The sequence below is a fragment of the Cebus imitator genome, unplaced genomic scaffold, assembly GCF_001604975.1.
Source record: "Cebus imitator isolate Cc_AM_T3 unplaced genomic scaffold, Cebus_imitator-1.0 Scaffold556, whole genome shotgun sequence".
Classification (NCBI taxonomy): Eukaryota; Metazoa; Chordata; class Mammalia; order Primates; family Cebidae; genus Cebus; species Cebus imitator.
This window is the reverse complement of record NW_016107871.1, coordinates 33,724-55,976: the sequence shown is the minus strand read 5'-3', so window position 1 is coordinate 55,976 and position 22,253 is coordinate 33,724. Positions and strand designations below refer to the sequence as shown.

Sequence of the window (22,253 nt, the reverse complement as noted above, 5' to 3'; positions counted from 1 at the left end):
CTTGACTGTAGTGTCATGAAAATTTCTGAGTCTGAACCAGCCAGCTAAAAGACTCCTTGATTCTTGACATATGAAAACTGTGTGAGGTAATACAAGTTTATTGTTGCTTTAGTGTGTTAAATTTTGGGGGTAATTTGTTATGCAGAAATAGACAAACAATATAGATTTTGGTACTTGGAGGTGGCTACTACTGTAATTCCTAAACTGTGGGAGTGCCATTGGCACCAGGCAGTAGGTGAAAGGTGGGAAGACTGAGGGGAATGTCAGTGAAAGCTTATTGATAGAACTTTGATGGCCTTTGAGGAGCCTGCTGGTAGGGTATATAGGAATATGAAGTAGGCAGGATTCTAAGGTGGTCCTCAAGAGTCCTGGCCGCGAATGTGTTTTGCATAATCACCCCATTGAATGTCAGCAGGACCTGTGAGTATGATAGTACATTACCACCAGAATTATGTTATAGTATATAGCAAAAGGGATTTTGCAGATATAATTAAGGTGTCTAATTAGTTGACTTTAAGTTAATAAAAATGGAAATTATCCTGGGTAGGCCTGACCAAAACACATGAGCCTTTTAAAGACAGAAACAGCAGCAACAGAGATTCTTCTGCTGGCCTTGACAAAGTGAACTAGCATGTTTTCAGAGGGCCTACAGGCAGCATAGGCAAAGGTATTCTGGGTAGAGAGAACAACATAGGCAAAATGAGGAGGCTCAAAAGTGTATAATCTGTCTGTGTGTAGTCTGGCTAGTGGGAAGAGTGACAGGAGACACCAGCTGAGAGGTATAGACCATGATAGGGAGCTGGACTGTCTCTACTGGCAGCAGAGGGGAGCTGTAAGCAGGGAAATGACATTACAATCATCTTTAGGGAGTACTTTCTATGAGCCAGGAACTAGGCTAAGAACTTGAGTGCATTATCTCGTCTAATCTATTAATATAACAGTACTGCATGAAAAAGTTACTATCATTATTAGCACTTTACGGAGGAGAAAACTCAATCTTGGGAAACTTATGCCCAAATCCAGCAGGTGATAGCTCAGAATCTGAATTTCATCTAACACTCAAAGCTATTCTGCAAATAATTTCTAGATCATTTTACCTAGAAAAGAGTAAGAATAATTATAAGAATAGGTCTAGCAGTGTTATAGAATAGGGATTGAAGAAAGGCCAGGCAAGGAGCCTGCTCAGGCTATTATAAGGGTTTTCAGGAGAGATGATGAGGGCAGTAAGTATATTTTCAGTGCTCACTCTGCTATGTTCTCTGTAGCCAATACTGGGTTTGTTACTTGTTGGAGACTTCAGGAGCCTCTGTAAAATGAGGACAGTAGTGGTGCTGACAGCACAGGGTTGGTGAAAGGATTAAATGAAAATAATGTCTGTCAATCACTTGGCAGCACGTCTGCGATGCAGCTGGCCCTTAATATACACAGAAGTTTACAAGGTATTTGTTTAATAAATATAAAGAGGTTCACTCCAAGAAATCTTATTAAGTACTTAATAACGTGTGCTTTGAAGTGTACACATGGGTACAACAGCGAACCACATGAGCAGGTAAGCAAGTGAACAAACAATTTTAAGTGCAATAGCTGCGTGTAAGGAAAAATGGAAGAGGTTAATTTTTAGCTCTGGTAAGGAAATTTTTGAAGTATTTTTCTATATCTTTATGTAATAACCTTCAGATAAGTTAATTTAATATAAATTCGGATAAAATTTGTTTACAAAACTAAAAGATAAACCAAAATGAAACACCCGAATAGGATGCCGAATCTCGCCTGCCGAGGTTAGTCCTGCCCCTCACGACTCTCCTCCGCCATAGCCACGCCTCTTTTGGGTTTACAGTGCAGGATCACTTCGGCCTCATTCTAGGGTTGTCCTTTCCTGGATCCCAGCCGAGGATCATTTGCTCGCGAGAGTTCCTCCGTCTAGCTGCTCACAAGGCTGCTGCAGGAAACTAAAGTAAGAAAATTGCCGAGACTCAGCTCGACCACGCTCCCTGAGGCCCCGCCCCTCCTCTCTGGCCCTCCTCTTGGCACCCCTCCCCAGCGTCGCACGTGCAGTTGTTGTGCTTCTACGTCACGTGTTCCCGGAAGTGCAAGACAGGCCCGCCTCAAAGATGGCGACGCCCAGCGCACGAGGACGCTATCCGTCTCTGGTTTGACTTGGGTGGTAGTCTTGACGAGGTCTGCGGTACCATGGATCGGCCGGGATTCATGGCCTCGCTGGTGGTGAGTGCGGGGCGGTGTGGTGGGTTGCTTGGAGTGCCGACATCCGATACTGTAGCCCGTGGGGGTGCTCTGCTCTAGCTGTCTTCCGGTTTTTCGCGTTGGACTGCCCTCGGGTTACTGGCAGCCAGGTCTGAGAGGTAGCGCGGGGCTCCCAGGCCACCAGCGAGCTAGGTGTCAAGGCGACGCCTGTATTGGCAGGTCGTAAGAGACAGGCTGGGGAACGAGAGGGTACCTGACTCGTTGTCTTTTGCACACTCATTTACTTAAAAGAAAAAAGAGGTAACATTATTCACTGTTAACTACTTTAAAATAGTATAACTACTGTAGAGATGTCGGGAGTTAATGTATGTATGTAACACAACAAAACCTTACTCAAGTCTCTCACAGCCTTTCTATTCAATACTACGTTTGTCATTTTGTTGCATCTCTTTTCAGTCTTAGAAAATGACAAGTCCATCTGTTCATTCAATACATAATCTGCTTTTTCTACTCCAAGCCTAGGCTTTGAAGATATATTGAAGAGCGCACATAGCCCATCAACAATTCTGTGGAGTCAGTAGACAGGCTTAGTATTTAATTCCGTAGCAGAAAACTGCGAGAATCAACATAAAACATCTTTTACCAAATATTTTGGAGCCTCTAGTAGGGGTTACTAGATATAGCAGTTAACAAGACACAGATTGGCTGCCTGCGTTTTCATTGTGTGGGAGTGGGCAGAGACAGACAATAAATAATTTTAAAAATTATTATCGTGGGGTGAATGGAAGGCAGAAGTGCTTTATTAGTTACCCAATTTTGGTGTTGCAGGTGTTGAGGATAACCTGGTGAACAAGATAGAGCTGCTCCTAAGGGTCAGGTGTTGGAGACAAAATAGTAAAATGACTGTTGGGATAAATAACAGGTGGGCTAGGTTCAGTGTGTTATGGGAATATATGGAAGAAAGGGATGTCTTAGCCAGACTTGTAGGATGATGGCTTTAAATCTAGATTTGTTTAATCTTGTATAGCTACCTCTTAGAAATGTAAAGAAATAATGTTACCACTTTCAAGGAGCTTTCCTGTTTAGCTGGTGAGACAGCAGTAGTAGTTTGTCAACTAACGTTCCTGTGCCAGAAACTGGGGTAAGCTCTTTACCTACATTATCCCATTTGATTCTCAAAGCAATTGAAGCCTTATCCTAGTTTTCCAAATGAGGGAACAGGGATACCAAGAGGTTAGAGAACTAGTTCAAAGTCACACAAGTGAGATCCATTTTGTGTAAGTTTTGGAGCTCACGTTCCAACCCAGGTGATGTCACCTGGAAGTCCATGCCCTCACCTGGTTCTTGATAGTCTCTCTGAAGTCAGCAAAGGTTGCAGTTGCTAAAAACCAGGTGAGTGCTGCAGTTAACAAATATATATTTATTTAAAGTATGATATGATACACATGCAGTATACTTTTTTTCCCAATGTATTTATAAAGAGTAAAATTAGGATCAATAGGTGGAAGTTTGAAGAAACTAAATTTCATTCCAAGTGAAGGAAAAACATTTCATTTATGCAGCACACAGTTTATCTGCCATGGATTCTGCCCACTGGGTACTGTGGTAGGATTTGTAGATAAAGTGGCGAATAAGCAAAACCCCATCTCAATTAGGGAAGAAATGCCAACAGACAGTTGCAGTGAATAAGTGCTATGAAAGAAACAAACTGAAGATATGGCAGAGTAGGGAAATATCCGTGAACCTCTTAGATGGAGTGACCAAGGAAAGCCATAAAGAGGTGACATTTCAGCTAAGACCTAAAAGATGGGAAGGGGCTTGAATTTTTGATGATCAGAGTGGGAGGTTCAGTCATGGTGAATAGCTCACGTGGAAAGAGCTTAGAGTATTCAAATGGTGAGGCCTAATAGATAAGGATAGCATGTCTGGGGATGGTATTGGAGGGGTAGGCAAAGCCAGCTGAGGTGGAGCTTTGTGGGCTAGGGAAAAGAATTTGGATTTCATTTGAAGTGTAATGGGAGCCATTGAAATGTTTTATTATCAAAGTAGTACAGAAATGGAGTGGCTACTTTTTAACATCTTGGAGTGCCTTTGAGACAGGGTGAGTACTCCTGAGGGAGTTTGGTTTTGCCTACTACTATGTTACAAGTACCTGGCACTATGTAAGCATGCAGTACTACTTTTAATGAATGAAAAGCCTAGATGATTGCTGAAGTCTTGAAACTTAGATTTGAATAATTGAGATAACATTAAACATGCAGAACAGAGCCTGGCAAGTAGCAGAGATTCAAATGTTCCCTTCCTAAAGCTTCATGAAGTGGACTGAATAAGGGGAGAACCTCTGGGATGTTGGTTTTCATTTGGAGCACAGTGGGCTGTCTAGAAACAACCCTCAAAGAGTACATTGATCAATGCATACTTTTAGGAAAGCGACTGGAACTAAGTATGAGCAACCTAAAGATACTTATATTAATAACATTTAACTTAGTGAAGCAAGTACGAAACTACAACATGGGACAATAGGGGAAGAATTAGGCAAGTAATGGGAAACCCATTTCTTGGACTGGCCTGGAGTCATTAAAAATATTGCTTGTGAAGAGAATGTATTGTAATTACATGGAAAATGCTTATGAGATCAAATTAAGAGAAAACAACATTGCATGTATGTATATTTGCTTGTGTCTAATTAAAGCTTTGTTAAAACCTATTGCATTCATGGGGAAAAAAAGCCAGATTGAAATATCCCAAAATAACACTAGGTATTTTTGGTGGTAGGATTACATTGTGTTAGTCTTTTCTCACACTGCTAAAAAAGACATACCCAAGACTGGGTAATTTATAAAGAAAAAAGTCCTAATTTACTCAGAGTTCCACATGGCTGGGGAGGCCTCATAATTGTGCTAGAGGCAAGTGAGGAACAAAGTCACGTCTTACATGGTGGCAGACAAGAGAGCATGTGCAGGGGAACTCCCCTTTATAAGACCATTCAGATCTTGTGAGACTTATTCACAATCACAAGAACAGCATGGGAAAGACCCTTCCCCATGATTCAATAACCTTCCACCAGGTCCCTCCCACAACACATGGGAGTTAGGAGAGTGGCAATTCAAGATGGGATTTGGGTGGAGACACAGAGCCTAACCATATCAACCCACCCCAACCCCTCCCTAATCTCATATTCTCACATTTCAAAACCAATCATACCTTCTCAATAGTCCCCTAAAGTCTTAACTCATTCCAGCATTAACTCAGAAGTCCTCAGTCCAGAGCATCATCTCAGACAAGGAAAGTCCCTTCTGCCTATGAGCCTGTAAAATCAAAAGCAAGTTAGTTACTTCCTAGATACAGTGGGGTTAAAGGTATTGGGTAAATACACCTACTGCAAATGAGAGAAATTGGCCAAAATGAAGGGGCTGTAGGCCTCAGGCAAGTCCAAAATCCAACAGGACAGTCAAATCTTAAAACTCCGAAATGATCTCCTTTGACTCCATGTCTCACATCCAGGTCACGCTGATGCAAGAGGCGGGTTCCCATGGTCTTGGGCAGCTCTGCCCCTGTGGCTTTGCAGGGTACAGCTCCCCTCCTGGCTGCTTTCATGGGCTGGCATTCAGTATCTGTGGCTTTTCCAGGCACAGGGTGCAAGCTGTCAGTGGATCTACCATTCTGGGGTCTGGAGGACAGTGGCCTTTTTCTCACAGCTCCACCAGGTGGTGCCCTGGTGGGGACTCTGTGTGGGAACCCCCTATTGGGGCAGCCATACTCCCCTCCCACACTGCCCCAGCAGAGGTTCTCCAGGAGAGCTCTGCCCCTGCAGCACACCTCTGCGTGGACATCATGGTATAACCGTATATCCTCTGAAATCTAGGCAGAGGTTCCCAAACATCAGTTTTGCTCTTCTCCACACCCACAGAACCAACACCAGGTGGAAGCTGTGAAGGCCTGGGGCTTGCATCCTTCAAAGCCATGGCCTGAGCTGTACCTTGGCTCCTTTAGCTGTGGCTGGGACACAGGGCACCAAGTCCTGAGACTGTGCAGAGCAGGGGGGGCCTGTACCCATCCAGGAAACCATTTTTTCCCTCTAGGCCTGCAAGCCTCTGATGGGAGGGGCTTCCATGAAGGTCTCTGACATGCCCTGAAGACAGTTTTCCCCATTTTCTGTCTTGTCAATTAACATTTGGCTCCTGGTTACTTATGTAAATTTCTGCAGCCAGCTTGAATTTCTCTCCAGAAAGTGGGGTTTTCTTTTCTACCACATTATCAGCCTGCAAATTTCCCGAATTTTTATGCTCAGTCACCTCTAGGATGCTTTGCCACTTAGAAATTTCTTCTGCCAGGTACCCTAAATCATCTCTTTCAAGTTCAGAGTTCCACAGATCTCTAAGGGAGGGGCAAAATGCTGCCAGTCTCTTTGCATAGCAAGAGTGACCTTTATTCCAGTTCCTAGTAAGTTCCTCATCTCCATCTGAGACCACCTCAGCCTGAATTTTGTTGTCTATATCACTGTCAAAATTTTGGTCAAAGTCATTCAACAAATCTCTAGAAGGTTCCAAAGTTTCCCACATCTTCCTGTCTTCTGAGCCATCCAAACTCTTCCACCGTCTGCTTGTTACCCATTTCCAAAGTCACTCCCACATTTTCAGGTATCTTGATGGTAGCATCCTACTCTGGGTACCAATTTACTGTATTAGTCTGTTCTCATGCTGCAGATAAAGACAACTGAGACTGGGTAATTTATAAAGGGAAGAGGTTTAATGGACTCACAGTTCCACATGGCTGGGGGTGCCTCACAATTATGGTGGAAGGCCAAGGAGGAGCAAAGTCATGTCTTACATGGCTGCCGACTGGAGCATGTGCATGGGAACTCCCCTTTATAAGACCATCATATCTTGTGAGACTTATTAGCACCAGAACAGAATGGGAAAGCCCTTCCCCCATGATTCAGTTACCTCTCATCAGGTCCCTTCTGCAACGTATGGGAATTATGGGAGCTACAATTCAAGGTGAGATTTGGGTGGGGATCCAGAGCCAAACCATATCATATGCGTTCTTTTTCTGAGACTAGGTCTTGCACTGTTGCCCAGGCTGGAGTGCAGTGGTGCTGTCTCAGCTCAAGTCATCCTCTCACCTCGGCCAGCCTCCTGAGTAGCTGGGACTAGAGGCATGCACCAACCATGCCTGGCTAATTTTTTTTTTTTTTTTTTTTTTTTGGTAGAGACAGGGTCTTGCTATGTTGCCAGGGCTTGTCTTGAACTACTGGCCTCAAACAATCCTCTCGACTTGGGTTCAAAGTGTTGGGATTACAGGCATGAGCCTCTGAGCCCAGCCTGCATTGTTCTTACCATTTTTCAAAAATTATTTTTGTAGAGAAAGGTTTCACAGGCATGAGCCACCATACCTGGCTGACCCTAATTTTGTCAAAACCTAAAAAATGCTTTGGCTGTAAATATATAGGTGAAAAACTGCAAAGCTGGTGTTTATTTAGAGCACTGTAATTTAAAATATTAGAAACGTTAATACCTTAATTTTTTTTGGATAAAACCTTATTAACAGTAGTTTGAACATTTGCTTGTGTTCTCCTTATGTATTACAGAGGAAGCATCTTTTTATGCCATGGCAAGTTGTCATACTGCTTTCTTAGTTTGGATCAACTTCTAACGTTTTTTGTGCTTTCGATGTTGTGAGTTCCTTTAATGTGAAGACTTGCTGGCATAACTTACTCTGGGACATTGTTATCCTTTTCATCACAACTACTTTCCTCATTTATATTAAGTTTGCTCTCACTTTCTCTGGTTACTTATCTAGATTAATGACAGCAACATGAGTATTTCCATGGCCAGCTGTTTCTTCTTTACCACCATTTATGTTTGATTTTTATTTAGCTTCGTATTACCACTTTTCATTTCTTTGCACTTTTATCTCTGTTCATCAATTTTCTATTTTTGTAAAATGCCATGTGTGTTTATTACATGGAGATAAGGAGGTAATACAGCTATACGCTTTGCTGTCTGCATGAAGTGATAGTAAGTGACTTCTGTTAATTACATTGTGATTTGTAGACTGAACAGGTGGTAAGTTTTACACTTTTCCAGTTACTCACAGTCAGTATGCTGGGGTAACTGAAATTTGACCTGGGTTGTTGGTAGATTCATGTTATTTAAGTAAACCATGGTAACTGGAATTCATGTATGTAGGTACAATGCAAAGTGAGGACTGCTTGTAGTTTTTTTTTTTTTTTTTTTTTTTTTTTTTTTCCTTCTGTTTTGTAGTGAGGTGATTTTTGGCTGATGATGTCATCTAGGGAGCTTTTTCATAATACTTGGGTGTCTTCTCACTGAACCTACTCTTTTGCTGAGAATTACTGGCAGGCAGTAGGAGAGCTGAGGGGAACAAAATGGGTTATGATGCCAGGGATTCTTGGGTGGAGTGAGGAAAGGTAATATGAATGAAGTATTGGGTATACTATTAAAGGAGGTTTTCTCTTTTGTTGTTTTGCCTCAAATCTTTTCTGGATAGTGGCCTCCTAGTTTTTAATATGGAGTAAAGGGCAGTTGGTAACGGATAAGAAAATATTAACTCCAAATTTATAAGAAATTGAGAAATGTGCTTCACTTTCTCAGGACTTGTGTGACTTGTTTCTTTTTGGCATTTATGTCAGAGTGAGCAAGTCTTCCCTTTTTGCTTGCTTTTGTGTTGAGCAAGTAATTACCTAATCACAAGTATATTCTAAATTTTGCTCAGCCAGTAGAGCATGCAAAGCACTGCTTGTAGACCACCAATCATGCAAGAACCACAGTTGCGAACCATCACTGTGAGGCATTTTTTTTTGTGCATCTCTAGTACCCAGAGATGGGAGTACCTTTCTTTTCTCATTTTTCTTTGTTTAAGAAAGGTGTACGTAGAAAATTTTAGTATTTGATAATTTAGCTGTAAATGACTTTTTAGTGTGCTTTTGTTACCACTTCCAAACCCTACTACTACATGTTGAAAGTTGCTTTATTAATTTTTTTTTGTAATATAGACAAAATTCAAGTAACATTAATTCAATTACAAATAAAGATAAAAGTTATACCCACAATTATCTCACCTCCCCAAATCAGGTGTCTTTTACACACTTAACCAGATATAGTTGTTGGTCTTCGCTCTGTTATTTGGGGTTACATGCCTCAAAAATGTGATCCCCCACCTTCATGGATTTCGAGTTTAGTAGGAGGCAGATGTTAAACAAAACTTAATTATGTAATTCCAAGTGGTGGTAAAACTTAACTGTTTACTGGGCACTTTAAAAGTGCTTATGCAACGTTTTTTATAGCTATGGTTATATAGGTACAATTTTATATTCTACTTTTAAAAAATGAATTATAAACTCAAGTACAAGAATCATAAAGCAATTTGAACACTACTATTTCTCTTAAATTTTTGAAGTTGATGCTGAATGTTCTGTTATGCATCACATGATTTTCTTTCTGTTGAGTCAGTTCACTGAGGATTCTTGTCCAGAGAGCAGAATTTGAGAAGAGCTTTTAATTCATTATTGCTACTGAAAAACTTGAATTTACAGATTTTAATATATGAATTTGTCAATTCAGTTTAATACAGGAATGTAATCTTCAGTTTTTGGTAAAGTACTCTTTAGGCTTTTGCATGGTTTTTAGTATTTGCATGTCAGTATTGGTACCAGCAAACTTTGAAGGATGTTTATAGTAACATAATTCTAAATGTAATAGTTCCTGTTCATTGAAAATTGATTAAGGGCCAGGCATTTTGCTAACCAGAGCAGGTTCATCTAATTGTATTTAGTTCTCATTTAATGTTATTTAACTCTCAAAAACTCTATGACATATAGGTACTCTTTTCTCTGTTTCTTGTGTCAAGAAACACAGACTTAGATTAAATCGTTTTCCTAAGAAGACTGATATGGTTTGGCTGTGTCCCCACTCAGAAACTCATCTTGAATTGTAATCCCCATAATCCTCATGTGTCAAGGATGGGACCAAAAGTTGGACATAATTGGATCATGGGGGCAGTTTCCTTCATGCTGTTCTTGTGATGGTGAGTCTCATGAGATCTTATGGTTTTATAAGTGTCTGGCATTTCCCCTGCTTGCACTCACTCTGTCCTGGTGGCCTGTGAAGAAGGTGCCTGCTTCTCCTTTGCCTTCTGCCGTGATTGTAAGTTTCCTAAGGCCTCCCCAGCAATGCGGAACTGTGAGTCAACTAAACCACTTTTCTTTATACATAACCCAGTCTCGGGCATTTCTTCATAGCCGTGTGAGAACAGACTAAGATAAAGACCAAGTTGAGATTGAAGCCAGATCTGTTTGATGCCAAAGCTGTGTTAGGCAGTACTTAATTTGAGAGAATTCCTGGAGAAATGGAAGAATAATCAAGTCAAATTCTAGAACCATTATTATTTTATCCTTGAGATTAGCCTCATTAAACAAAACTGAATGTCACAGTTCTTTCCATTAGGAAGTAATAATAAGCAGAGATTTCTGGAGAAGTCCCCGTGAGTATTCCACAAAGCAGTCAGGGTGGCTGGGGAATGCTGGGAAGACTGCAGCAGATAGCTAACCCAGGCTTTTGGTTGTCACAAGTGCTGTGGCAGACCAGAACAGGGACCGCCGAGCAGATCTTGACTGCAAGATTTCTTCTGAACATTTCATCTTTTTACAGAGTGTTATCTCACCCCACATTTATGTTTTAGCAACCCTGCTACATAAGACGCCCTGGGTTAGATATTTAGGAAGACAGAGGTGACTGGCTGATTTGGCTTCTACTCTGATGGATCTTAATGTGTGACATGATGGTTGGTACCAAAAGTGAAATATAAACATTATATGGTAGCATCAAGGACATAGCATTTAATTCTGACTAGAAGATTGGGGAAGGCTTTATGAGGAATGTGGCATTGGGTTGCAGCTTTAAGAATGAAGAGGATTTTGGCAGGGGTGTATGTGCACACATGTGCATGTATGTATGTAACGGGGTGGAGGCGGTGGTGGTCTGCCGGGTGCAATAGGCAGGAGACAAGCATAAGAAGGGCGTTTTAGATTGAGGAAAACCTAAGCAGAAGCACAGGAATGAGAAGTTTCAGAACATGGCCGGGTGCAGTGGCTCATGCATGTAATCCCAGCACTTTGGGAGGCCAAGGCGCACGGATCACCTGAGGTCAGGAGTTTGAGACCAGCCTGGCCAACATAGTGAAACTCCATTTCTACTAAAAATATAAAAATTAGCTGAGCATGGTGGCGTGTGCCTGTAGACCCAGCTGCTCTGGAGGCTGAGGCAGGAGATTCATTTGAACCTGGAGGCAGAGGTTGTAGTGAGCTGAGATTGCACCGCTGCATTCCAGAATGGGTGATGAGCAAGACTCCGTCTCAAAAAAGAAATTGTTTCAGGACATGTTTGAGACATTTGAGTAGTCAGCTTGGTTGAATCTCCAAGGTCTATAGAGGGTGCATCATGAAGCTGCAGAGGAAGTAGCTTAGGGTTCTTAGTTACCATTTGCTGGATGGCTTCTATGTATCATATACAACCAGGAAATTAGAGATTTGTTTTTTTCCAGGAAAGCATTAATTTTGAATGGCTTAACTTTTATATTTTTGTAATATTCATTATAAACTTGAGCAAATGAAAAATTAACAAGATAGTAATAACATTTTTCATGCTGAATCTCTTTCCACAGAGGCATTAACTTCTAGCAATTTACTGTTTGTGCTTCCAGACTTCGAATTATACACATACAAATAGCTACACATTTTAAAAGATGGAATTATATAGCATATATTGTTTTATAGCTAATTTGATTAAGAGTATAATGTATGTTTCTGTGCCAATAAGTATGGGTTGACCTCACTTTTTTTTTTTATTTAATTAGAGACAGGATCTTGCTCTGTTGTCCAAGCTAGAGTGCAATGCAGTGGGGTGATCGTAGTTTACTGCAACCTCAAACTCCTGGGCTCAAGCGAGCCTCCTACCTCAGCCTCCTAGCAGCTGGGACCACAGACATGAGTCACCATACCCTACCTTGTTGTTGTTCTTCCCCCGACCCCCACGATGTATTCTTGTTCTGTCACCCAGGCTGAAGTGCAGTGGCATGATCTCGGCTCACTGCAACCTCTGGCTTCTGGGTTCAAGCAGTTCTCCTGCCTCAGCCTCCCGAGTTGCTGGGATTTCAGGCGCCCACCACCATACCTGGCTAATTTTTGTATTTTTAGTAGAGACAGAGTTTCACCATGTTGGTTAAGCTGGTCCCAAACTCCTGACCTCATGATCCACCTGCCTCGGCCTCCCAAAGTGCTGGGATTACAGGCGTGAGCCACCACGCCCAACCTACCTGTTGTTTTAAAGGCTATGTAGCAGTTTATTATTTGAGTATAACTTAATTTACTTAAGACCCCAGTGGAGGAATTTTTAGGTCATTTTCAATTTTTTCCTATTACAGAAATGCAGCAGTAGACATTCTTGTATGTTTGTGCACTTATTTCTGGGGAAGAAATGCTTAGAAATAAAATAACTGGATCAAAGGGTTTGATAATTTAAAATGTTCATTTTGCCAAATTGTCCTCCAGTAGATTATGGTAATGTTTTTGTCAATAGTGCCCATACCCATTCTTCATATTTTTAGTTTTTTCCAATTTAATTGGGAAAATATTTTGTTTTTATTTGATAACTGATGATGAGGAAGCATATTTTCATATTTTTGTTAGTCATTTATATTTTTCTTTTGTGAATTGCCTAGTCCTGTCTTTTGCTATTTTTGAGAAAAATTAAATGTACCTTTTTAAGATTGATTTGTAATGCCTTCTAAAATAGAAATAGTAACCCTTTATTAGAGCCATTGAGTGCCTCCTATTAATATGTGCTGTTTCTGGGAACATATTAGTAAACAAAACAGATACAAATCTTATGGTTTAGTTGGACAGGTACTGAACAAATGGTCAGAGGCAAAACTATGTAATTAAAATTGTGTTCGGTGCTTGGAAACAAGAGACTCTAAACCTGAACTAGAGATTAGACGGCACCTGTACAAAGTCCTTAAAATGTGGAAGATTGGATGATTTAGAGGAAAAGATCGAGGTGGCAAGAAAGGACTGAGCAAAGGGCACATAGTGCAAGTTTACGGAGTTGGAGGGGCTCCAGAACTTCCAGAACCTTAAAGGCCGTGCTAGGGTTTTCTTCTTCATCCTCAGTGTTGTTGGAAAGTTTGGAAGATTTATAGGCTGGAGAGTGGCAAGATGAAATTTGCATTTTTGTGAAAATGATTGATACAGAGAGGCAGCGGGCATTGCAGGGAGAGTGAATGAGAAGTGGGGAAGGTGACAAGTATGTCAGAAACCAGAGGTGGCAGCTCTGCAGTGAGGAAGATGGTGGTGTTCACATCATGGGTGACCACTTCATTGTGGAGGAAACTGAGCAAGTCAGGGGACTGTTTCCCTTGAGAAGGCATGTTAATGTTATTGTAACCGGGCTTTTTCTTGGGTGCTGGTGAGGCACAGCTCCCCCAAGAGAATGCTGTGGGTTCTTGGTCTCCAATCTCTTAAAGAGTAAGCGATGGGACCACTGCAGGTGCGCCATATGCTCATAAAAGTAAATACCGGACCCAAGAAGTGTTGCAGAAAGGTGATTTTATTAAGGTAGAGAAAAGAGAAGAGAGAGACTTCCATGAAGAGTGTGGAAGGGGATTCCACAGGGGAAAATCCCAGAGGGGAAAATCCCAGAGGGGAAAGGGAGCTCCCACCACGTGGGTGCGGATTCCAGAGAGCTGGAAACCTGGTGCTGGTGAAGGAGCAGGGGAATTTATCCTGGGAGAAATTCCCACCTTCCCAAGTTCCTCTGGCCAATGAAAGGAGTTCCTTTAAACTTCCACTGGGGTGATTGACTCTTAGTTTCTTCCTTTGCTGGCAAAATTCAAACATAAACCCTTAAATCTCCCAGATGGAGAGAGTTGGGAGTGGGGCATGGCACTGGGACATTCTTGCCCTTAAAACTACGCCCCCTCGTGGACCTGGAAAGAGAGCACCTTCCCTCATTATGGCTGGTTCTTCTTAGCTGTCGTTTAGGCCAGTGGCCTGTGTTGATTTTGCTTAGTTACATTACACAGATGGTTTGGTTTTGTCCTAGAGGGGAGCAGTGATGCTTTCTTTGTGGTGTTGTGCCCTCCTCCTTTTGAGAAAAAAAGTTTTATAGCATGTAATTCTGACCTTTCACTTCTCAGAGTAATTGCAGAGCAATAATTAGGCACTTCCTCTCTGCAGCCTAGAACGTCATACATTTTTTAACTTAAGGTAGAGACATATATTTTATCTATATGATACCGAGATCTCAATACATTGTGGTGCTCTAGCAAGGTTTGCTGGTTATCTGGGTTATGTTCTATTTCTTTGGATTTTTTCCTAGTTGTTAGAATTTTTCAGTGTAAGCTACCATAAATTATGAATCTAATTACTTGCCTGATAACCTTCTGATAAATGATTATAACAAAATAAAATTTTCGGGCTGAAGAATGAAAGTTCGATAGAGTTTTTTGTAATTAGGTTGTTATTGGCTTACATATTTTATACATCATTGCATATAAAACAATACTGATACAAGTTTATAGGCATTCCTTAAAGTTTTTATCTAAATCTGAAATACGTTGTTATGTGGCTAAATATATAGATATTCTTATTCCTCAGTTTGTCTGTTAGTTGATTTTTTTTTTGTCTCTTGAATTTAAACGAGTTTTGAGTTACATAGAAGTTTGAAATCCGTAGAAGCGATTAGTAATTCTTGAGACATGTTTTACCAGACAAGTAGATTGAATCTGGTCATTTTTTTCCTCGGAACATAAGAATTGTGATGAAAGAAGGGTTAGAGAATCAATATATGTAAAGTAGCCAACTAAATTAAAAGAGTAATTAACTTATTGATTAAAATTTAGCATTAGATAGCACTTCTCTGAATCCTAAGATTAAAGAGAAAATTAGGTAAAGTGCAGCATGTTTTTAAATAATCTAGTCACATGAAACATTCTCACCAGGATTTTATTCTCTCTGTATTTTGAGAAAATGAGGAGGCAGGCAAAATATTTGCTTACCAAATTATTATTAGAGATGAGGTCTCCCTATGTTGCCCAGGCAGGAGCATGGTGATTATTCATGGGCACAATCATACTTCACTGTAATCTCAGACTCCTGACTCAGCCTCCCAGGTAGCGGGGATTACAGGTACATACCACCATGCCTGTCTCTACTTACTGAATTTTATAAAAATCCTGAAACAAGTAAGAAGAGTTTTGAAGAGTGGCCTTTTTACTTTCCTACATTACTTGTGAACTTTTTCCCATGACGTAGGGAAGGCCGCCTTTATATCCAGAAAGAAATCCCACATTATTGGATATTCTTTTGGTACTGCTTGGTTTCTCTCCTGGCACATCTCTGTGCCCTTTTGGGAGATGTCTTCTTAGGTCATTTGCAGAGTAGAACTTTAGGGTCTTTGGGTTTCTTTCATGTCTTTGGGCTGATCATAAAGTATAGTATTAAACTTGTAGTAATGTACTTTTATCTATTGTAAATTAATTTTTTATAACCTGTGCTAATTAATTTGAAAATAGGTATTGGATTTATCATTAAAGTATTTCATTTTTCCAGTTAACTTCTGGGATGGTTTTATGGTGAGTGGTAAGTAAAGCAGATAGTATTTGCTAGGTACCAAGCATTGTAGCACATGAAATAGGTACCAAGCTTTGTAGCACATGAACTTTTGTAAACTCAAAGGATGGAAACAGTCAATCAATTTGAACTTGGCTTGTATGTTTGAATGATACTGATTGTTTTGTTTTCCTTTGTCATGAAATGTATAGTTTAAAAATGTAGATTTTTACTTTTTGAATAGGTAATATATTCACATGGTTCAGAATTCAAAATACAGCAAAACCTAGCAATTCAGTCAAAAAATTAGTATGTAGGAAACAGTCTCCTCTTTATAGTGCTTCTGTCTGCCTATTGTAAACTATGACTCACATCTTTAAATGATGCCTTTAGATCTGTGTGATCTTTTTGTATCAGAACAAATGTTATGTTTTTGTCTTTTTAACTAACAAGTAGTGCATCTGTATTGACTTTTTTGAGACCCACATTTTGAAACAACTAATGATCCTTGCGAATCTAGATCTGTATTTTAATAATCACACATGTAAGGATTCATATGTATTAACCTTACTTTGATGCTCTTTGTGTTTATATTTTCTCAGTTTCTGTTTTCTTTGACTAAGGTGTAACCAGTTTAAAAATATTCTAGATATGCTTCACTATAATCATGAGTTACAGAGTTATTTCTTAATCATTTTTCCCCCAAAATCCATTTAGCAGGAATTAGTTTTTAAAGTACAGCTTCTCCAAAGCAACATGGTATCTCTTGGGAGATGACTAGTTTGGGCTGGATTTTAATTTCCTCTAGTAATTTAGCTCCTTAAAAAATTTATTCTCGATTTAAAAATTATCAAGGAATTTTCAAATACATTTTAAGTGGAGATAATACTGTATGAATCTTTAGATGTGTGTTTCTTAAAATACAGATCCAGATTCACAGGGATCATAAGCTGTTTCAAAATTCAAGTCTCAAAGGAGTCAATTCAGATTCACTGCTTATTAGTTAAGGCAGTAATAAAACTTTTGGTCTGATATAAAAAGATCAAGATAAATTGTTAAATAAAAAAAAGTGCAGAATAGTGCATATTGTACGTCATCTTTTTAAAGAAACGGAAACTAAAATATATGTTCATTCTTGCTTATATATGTTTAAAGTAACTTTGGAAGGATACAACAAGAAACCAATAAAAGTGGTTACCTGAGTTATTAGGAAGAGGGTTGGAAGGAAAGTTTGAACTTTTTACCTTTCTGAGGTTTATTTTTGTTTCTGTTGGCTGTTTATTTATTTTTAGGAGACAGGGTCTTGCTCTGTTGCCTACGCTGGATTGCAGTGGCATGATCATAGCTCACTGAACCCTTGAAGTCTCAGGGTCAAGTGATCCTTATTCCTTAGCTTCCCAAGTAGCTGGAACCACAATGCCCAGCTTAATTTTTTATTTCTTGTAGTGATGAGGTTTCACTGTATTGCATAGGCTGATCTTCAACTGGTCTCAAGTGATCCTCCTTCCTCTGCCTCCCATAGTGCTGGGAGGCATGAGCTACCACATCTGGCCTTTTTAAAAAAATTATTTTTAGCTTTTTGAACCATGTGAGTACTGTATTAACAATGAATTTAAATTTTGTTTAAAAAATTTTGTATTAAAAATCGATTTAAAAAGAAAATATAAAATTTACAACTTGAAAATGTAGCTATTTTCCAAGGAAAACTTCTAGGTTTAGGTTGAAGGCCACAGAAGTTGTGGACTGAGAGGAATGAGAAATGTGCTTTAAAGACTGCCTTCTTCCTATCCTTGCTGCCAAGTGGCAGAGAGCTTATTTTGTTTTAACTGTTTATTTTATTTTTTTCTTTTTCTCCCCTCCTCTTTTTTTTCAAAGGCTGGTGGGGTAGCAGGTGTTTCTGTTGACTTGATATTATTTCCTCTGGATACCATTAAAACCAGGCTGCAGAGTCCTCAAGGATTTCACAAGGCTGGTGGTTTTCATGGAATATATGCTGGTGTTCCCTCTGCTGCTATTGGATCCTTCCCTAATGGTAAAATATTATATTGCTATTCTTACTCCTGTAAAGCCAAGATAAAATGGAATTTTCAGAATGGTGTGTGGTCTTACCCCACATAGAATTCCTTGTGTGTTGAAGCTTATCTTCTGAATTTCCTTCTTTAACCTGTTATTATATATTACTGTTTTTTTAAGTCAGGGTCTCACTTTGTCACCCAGGCGGGAGTGCAGTGGTGAGATGATAGCTCACTGCAACCTTGACCTCCTGGGCTCAAGCAACACTCCAGCCTCAGCCCCCTAAGTAGCTGGGACTACAGGGGTGCACCACCATGCCCAGCTAATTTTTGTATTTTTTGTAGAGAATGGGTTTTGTCATGTTGCTTAGGCTGTTCTCAAACTCCTACGCTCAAGCAATCTGTCCACCCTGGGCTTCCTAAGTGCTGGGATTATAGGCATGAGCCACTGTGCTGGGCCTAACTCATTATTTTTGAATCAGATAGTGTTACAGATTCCTATTTGTAATAGGGAAAAAAGAGCAATCTTTTAAAAATGGTTTTTGTTGTTCAAATTTCCAGCTAGAATCCTTAAAGTGTTATTTTAATGTTGTGATTCCTCAGAACAATCATTCTCAACTTTACCTGCACGTTAGAATCCATTGGGAAGCCTTAAAAAATACTGATATCCTGTGTCATCCTAGAATTTTAATTAGTCTAGGTTTTGCCTCGGTATCATAAGTTTTAATAAATTCCCAGGTGACTACAGTGTGAAGCCAAGTTTGATGATAGCTGCTTTGGAGATCTTAGAGAGCAGGTGAACCTAAGAGGCATTAAAGATTTCTATCCTAATTCAGTTGCTCTTAGATGATGCAAGTGTTTCTCACTAATGCTCTCCTGGATACTCTCCTTCCAGCAACTTTTGTTTTGTTTCTGAAGTCATGTGACTTATGACTCTCTTATTCTTTAGTCAGTATAATCTGTTTTGTTTAATCTGCTTCTTGGTATACTGTTTGCAGATACTTACTTTGTTTACTGTTGGATGCCTCTAGTGGCATTCAAAAGTAAACTAAAGCAATAAAAAAAATCACCACACATAAGACACACCCACAGAACCACAGCTCTAGAAGATTCTTAAATTCTGCGATTTGCTTTTGTTTTTTTGCGGGATAATTAATGAGAAATTTTTACTTTTTTTTTTTTTTTTAAGAGGTTTCACTATGTTGGCCAGACTGGTCTCGAACTCCTGACCTTGCGATTTGCCCACCTTGGCCTCCCAAAGAGCTGGGATTACAGGCATGAGCCACTGCGCCTGGCAAGAAATTTTTACCCTTAAGCTGACATTTAAGTGTTCAATCTGTGAGCATAACATTTATATAAAAATTTATAGTGCAAAGAGAAAAATAGTATTTGTTTTTTTTTTTCCCCTCCTGCTCTTCCCCATCCCCCAGCCATCATTAGACTGGCGAACTCTTTTGGTCATCCTTGACTTTTTGTATGTGTTAATATTTGAGTAATTGTAACAAGTTGTTATTGAGCATCAACTCCATGCCAGGCATAGTTTTAAGTGTGGGAGAGGGGCATGGGTTCCCAAATTTGTCTACTTTGAAATCGCCTAATTGCTGAGGAGCTTAAACAAATACAGCTGACCTTGAGCAACATGGAGTGCAGGGGTGCCAACCTCTCCTGTGCAGCTGAAAATCAGAATGTAATTTTTGACTCCCCCAAAACTTTACTAATAGCCTGCTGCTGCGTTAATGATATTATAGTTGATTAACACATACTTTGTATGTGTGTTACATATTAACATATATTTATGTGTTATATGTTATAACATATAACACAACCTCCGCCTCCTGGGTTCAGGCAATTCTCCTTGCTGTGGCACCCAGGGAGTGCAGTGGCACGATCTCAGCTCACTGCAACCTCCACCTCCCAGATTCAAGTGATTCTCCTGCCTGAGACTCCCAAATAGCTGCAATTACAGGCGCACACCACCACACTCGGCTAATTTTTGTATTTTTAGTAGAGATTGTTCTTCACCATGTTATCCTGACCTCATGTGATATGCCTGCTTTGGCCTCCCAAAGTGCTGGGATTATAGGCATGATCCACTGTGCCTGGCAAATGTTTTATATACTGTATTCTTAAAATCAAGTAAGCTAGAGAAAAAAATGTTATTAAGAAAATAATAAGAAAGAGAAAACGTGTATTCACTAAGTGGAAATGGGTCATCAATGTGTTTCATGTTGAGTAGGCTGAGGAGAAGGAAAAAGAGGAGTTAGTCTTTGTGTCTTAGGGGTGGCAGAGGCAGAAGAAGTAGAGGAGGTAGAAGGGGAGGCAGGAGAAGCAGGCCCACATGGTGTATCTTTATGGAAATAAATCATAATTTCTCTCTCACTTTTTTGCTGTTTCTTTTCTCTAAAAATGATTCTATGTGGTACCAATGCTTTCACCATTTGCTTTAGTTTCAGTGCCCATGTTGTAGAAGAGTCCTTGTCATAAAAGAAACCAAAAGCAGTCTCTAATAATCAGAACCCTTCTGCCAGGTTGTCTAATGTCATTTTCTTTTCTGGCGCTCCTTCTATATTTTCCCCTCATCAGTTGACACTGGTTTGGAAGCAGTCATCTCCACCAAGTTGTTTTCTGTTAAGTCTTCTGGTGTGGTGTCTGTTAGCTCTTGAATTTCTTTAAGATCTATATTTTGAAACCCTTCACCCCCAACTTTTTTTTTTTTTTTCCCCACATCCACAATCTCTTTTATTATTTTCTTGATTGGCTTTGTCATGAATGCTGTGAAGGATTTGCTTGCTTCTCTTCCTTACTAATAAATGTCCTTGTGACATTTTTCTTTTTCCAGAATAGGGCACTTTAATCTACATGAGAAACCTGTTCAGGCAGGTTTCCTTTCTCCTCAGTGATTTACTTAATGGCAGCTGGGAACTTGATTACTGACTGATGAATGACAGAAGCTGCTTCTCCTATTACCTTGACATTTTTAAGCCAAATCTCTTTCTAAATTATCAAACCATCCTTGGCTGGCATTAAATCCTTCAGCTTTAGATCCTTTACCTTTCTTTTTTGTCATGAAATTACTTTGCTTTTTCTCAAATCATTTTAGGGATAATAAATATGCCTTTATTATAGCAATTCTTTTCCCACATAAAAGCTGCGTTTTCAAAACAAGAAAAAAGTTACTTTGCAAAGCTGCAGAGCTGGGTTAATGAATTTTTTTCTCTTTCTTTTTTTTTAATATACAATAAATTAAGCTGGATTCATTCAGGTTTCAGTCTGTAGTACCTAACAAGCAATTTTTCTTACAATGTCATGACTCCTTTTTGCTTCTTAGGAGCTTTCTCGTAATGTGATGACATCCAGCATCACTAGTGGCACTTTGTGGGTCCTATGGCATTATTCAGAGCTTGTGATATGGCACTAACCACAACAAAAAATACATAAGAACTGGGAGAGGTCCTTTTGTACTACGATACGCAACTTATTGGGGGAGATGAACCACTCTTCTGGAGATAATTACTGTCACATGGCATTTTAAGTGGCCACTCAGCAACACCTGAATTCATTACAGCAAGAGGAGGTGGCTCAGAGTACAGTATATGCTACAGTTAATTTTATGCAGTTTTAATTTAACACTACACCTCTCTTTTTTTCTCCCTGAGACCAGGTCTCACTCCATTGCCCAGACTGGAGTGCAGTGGCATGATCTTGGCTCACTGCAACCTCAACCTCCCAGCCTCAGGTGATCCTCCCACCTCAGTCTCCCAAGTAGCTGGGACTACAGGTGTGGCTAACCACACTCAGCTAATTATTTATTTTTTTTGTAGAGACAGGGTTTCTCCATGTTGCCCAAGCTGGTCTTGAACTCCTGAGCTCAAACCTCAGCCTCCCAAAGTGCTGGATTACTGGTGTGGGCCACTGTGCCTGACCCATCTTTACCTTTGTTTACATTTCTCTCAATTATGAATGATTTGATCTGTGGTTTGTGTTTGTAAGTTTTGATAAATTTTAGCTTTTTATAATATATTTTATGTTAGTAAATGGTAAAATAGGCTAGTATTGACATATATTTTATGTATTAATGAAACAGCCTTTTCTTAATTTTTTTTTGATATTTCTAGGGAATGTGGTTCATATATGTTTCTTCAAATTGTCACGAATCTCCAAAAAATTTGCCAATATATTTATTGTATATTGGAATATTTGTATAAGTGAATCTGTGCATTTAAACTCATGTTCAAGGATCACCTGTACTGGTCCTTGTCACCTAACCCCAGAGATTGTGACTTAATTGGTCTGAGATATGGCCTGGGCATTGGATGTTTTTTTTTTAAAAAAAATCCTAAGATGAATCTTATATTTAGACAAGTTTGAGAACCTCTGAACTAGGGAATTGCGAAGAAGCATGTCACTAA

The 22,253-nt window shown here is 39.7% G+C and overlaps 1 protein-coding gene across 1 annotated transcript in view; it reads left to right on the top strand.

Moving 5' to 3' along the window:
• Positions 1 to 22,253, top strand: part of LOC108294014 (S-adenosylmethionine mitochondrial carrier protein) — a 147,905-nt gene that overhangs the window by 93,897 nt on the left and 31,755 nt on the right. Inside the window, exons 2-3 of the mRNA XM_017515729.1 lie at positions 1,838 to 2,223; positions 17,708 to 17,864. Of these exons, the coding sequence (XP_017371218.1) occupies positions 2,191 to 2,223; positions 17,708 to 17,864 (190 nt within the window). The 5' untranslated portion in view covers positions 1,838 to 2,190. The remainder of the gene's footprint in view (positions 1 to 1,837; positions 2,224 to 17,707; positions 17,865 to 22,253) is intronic.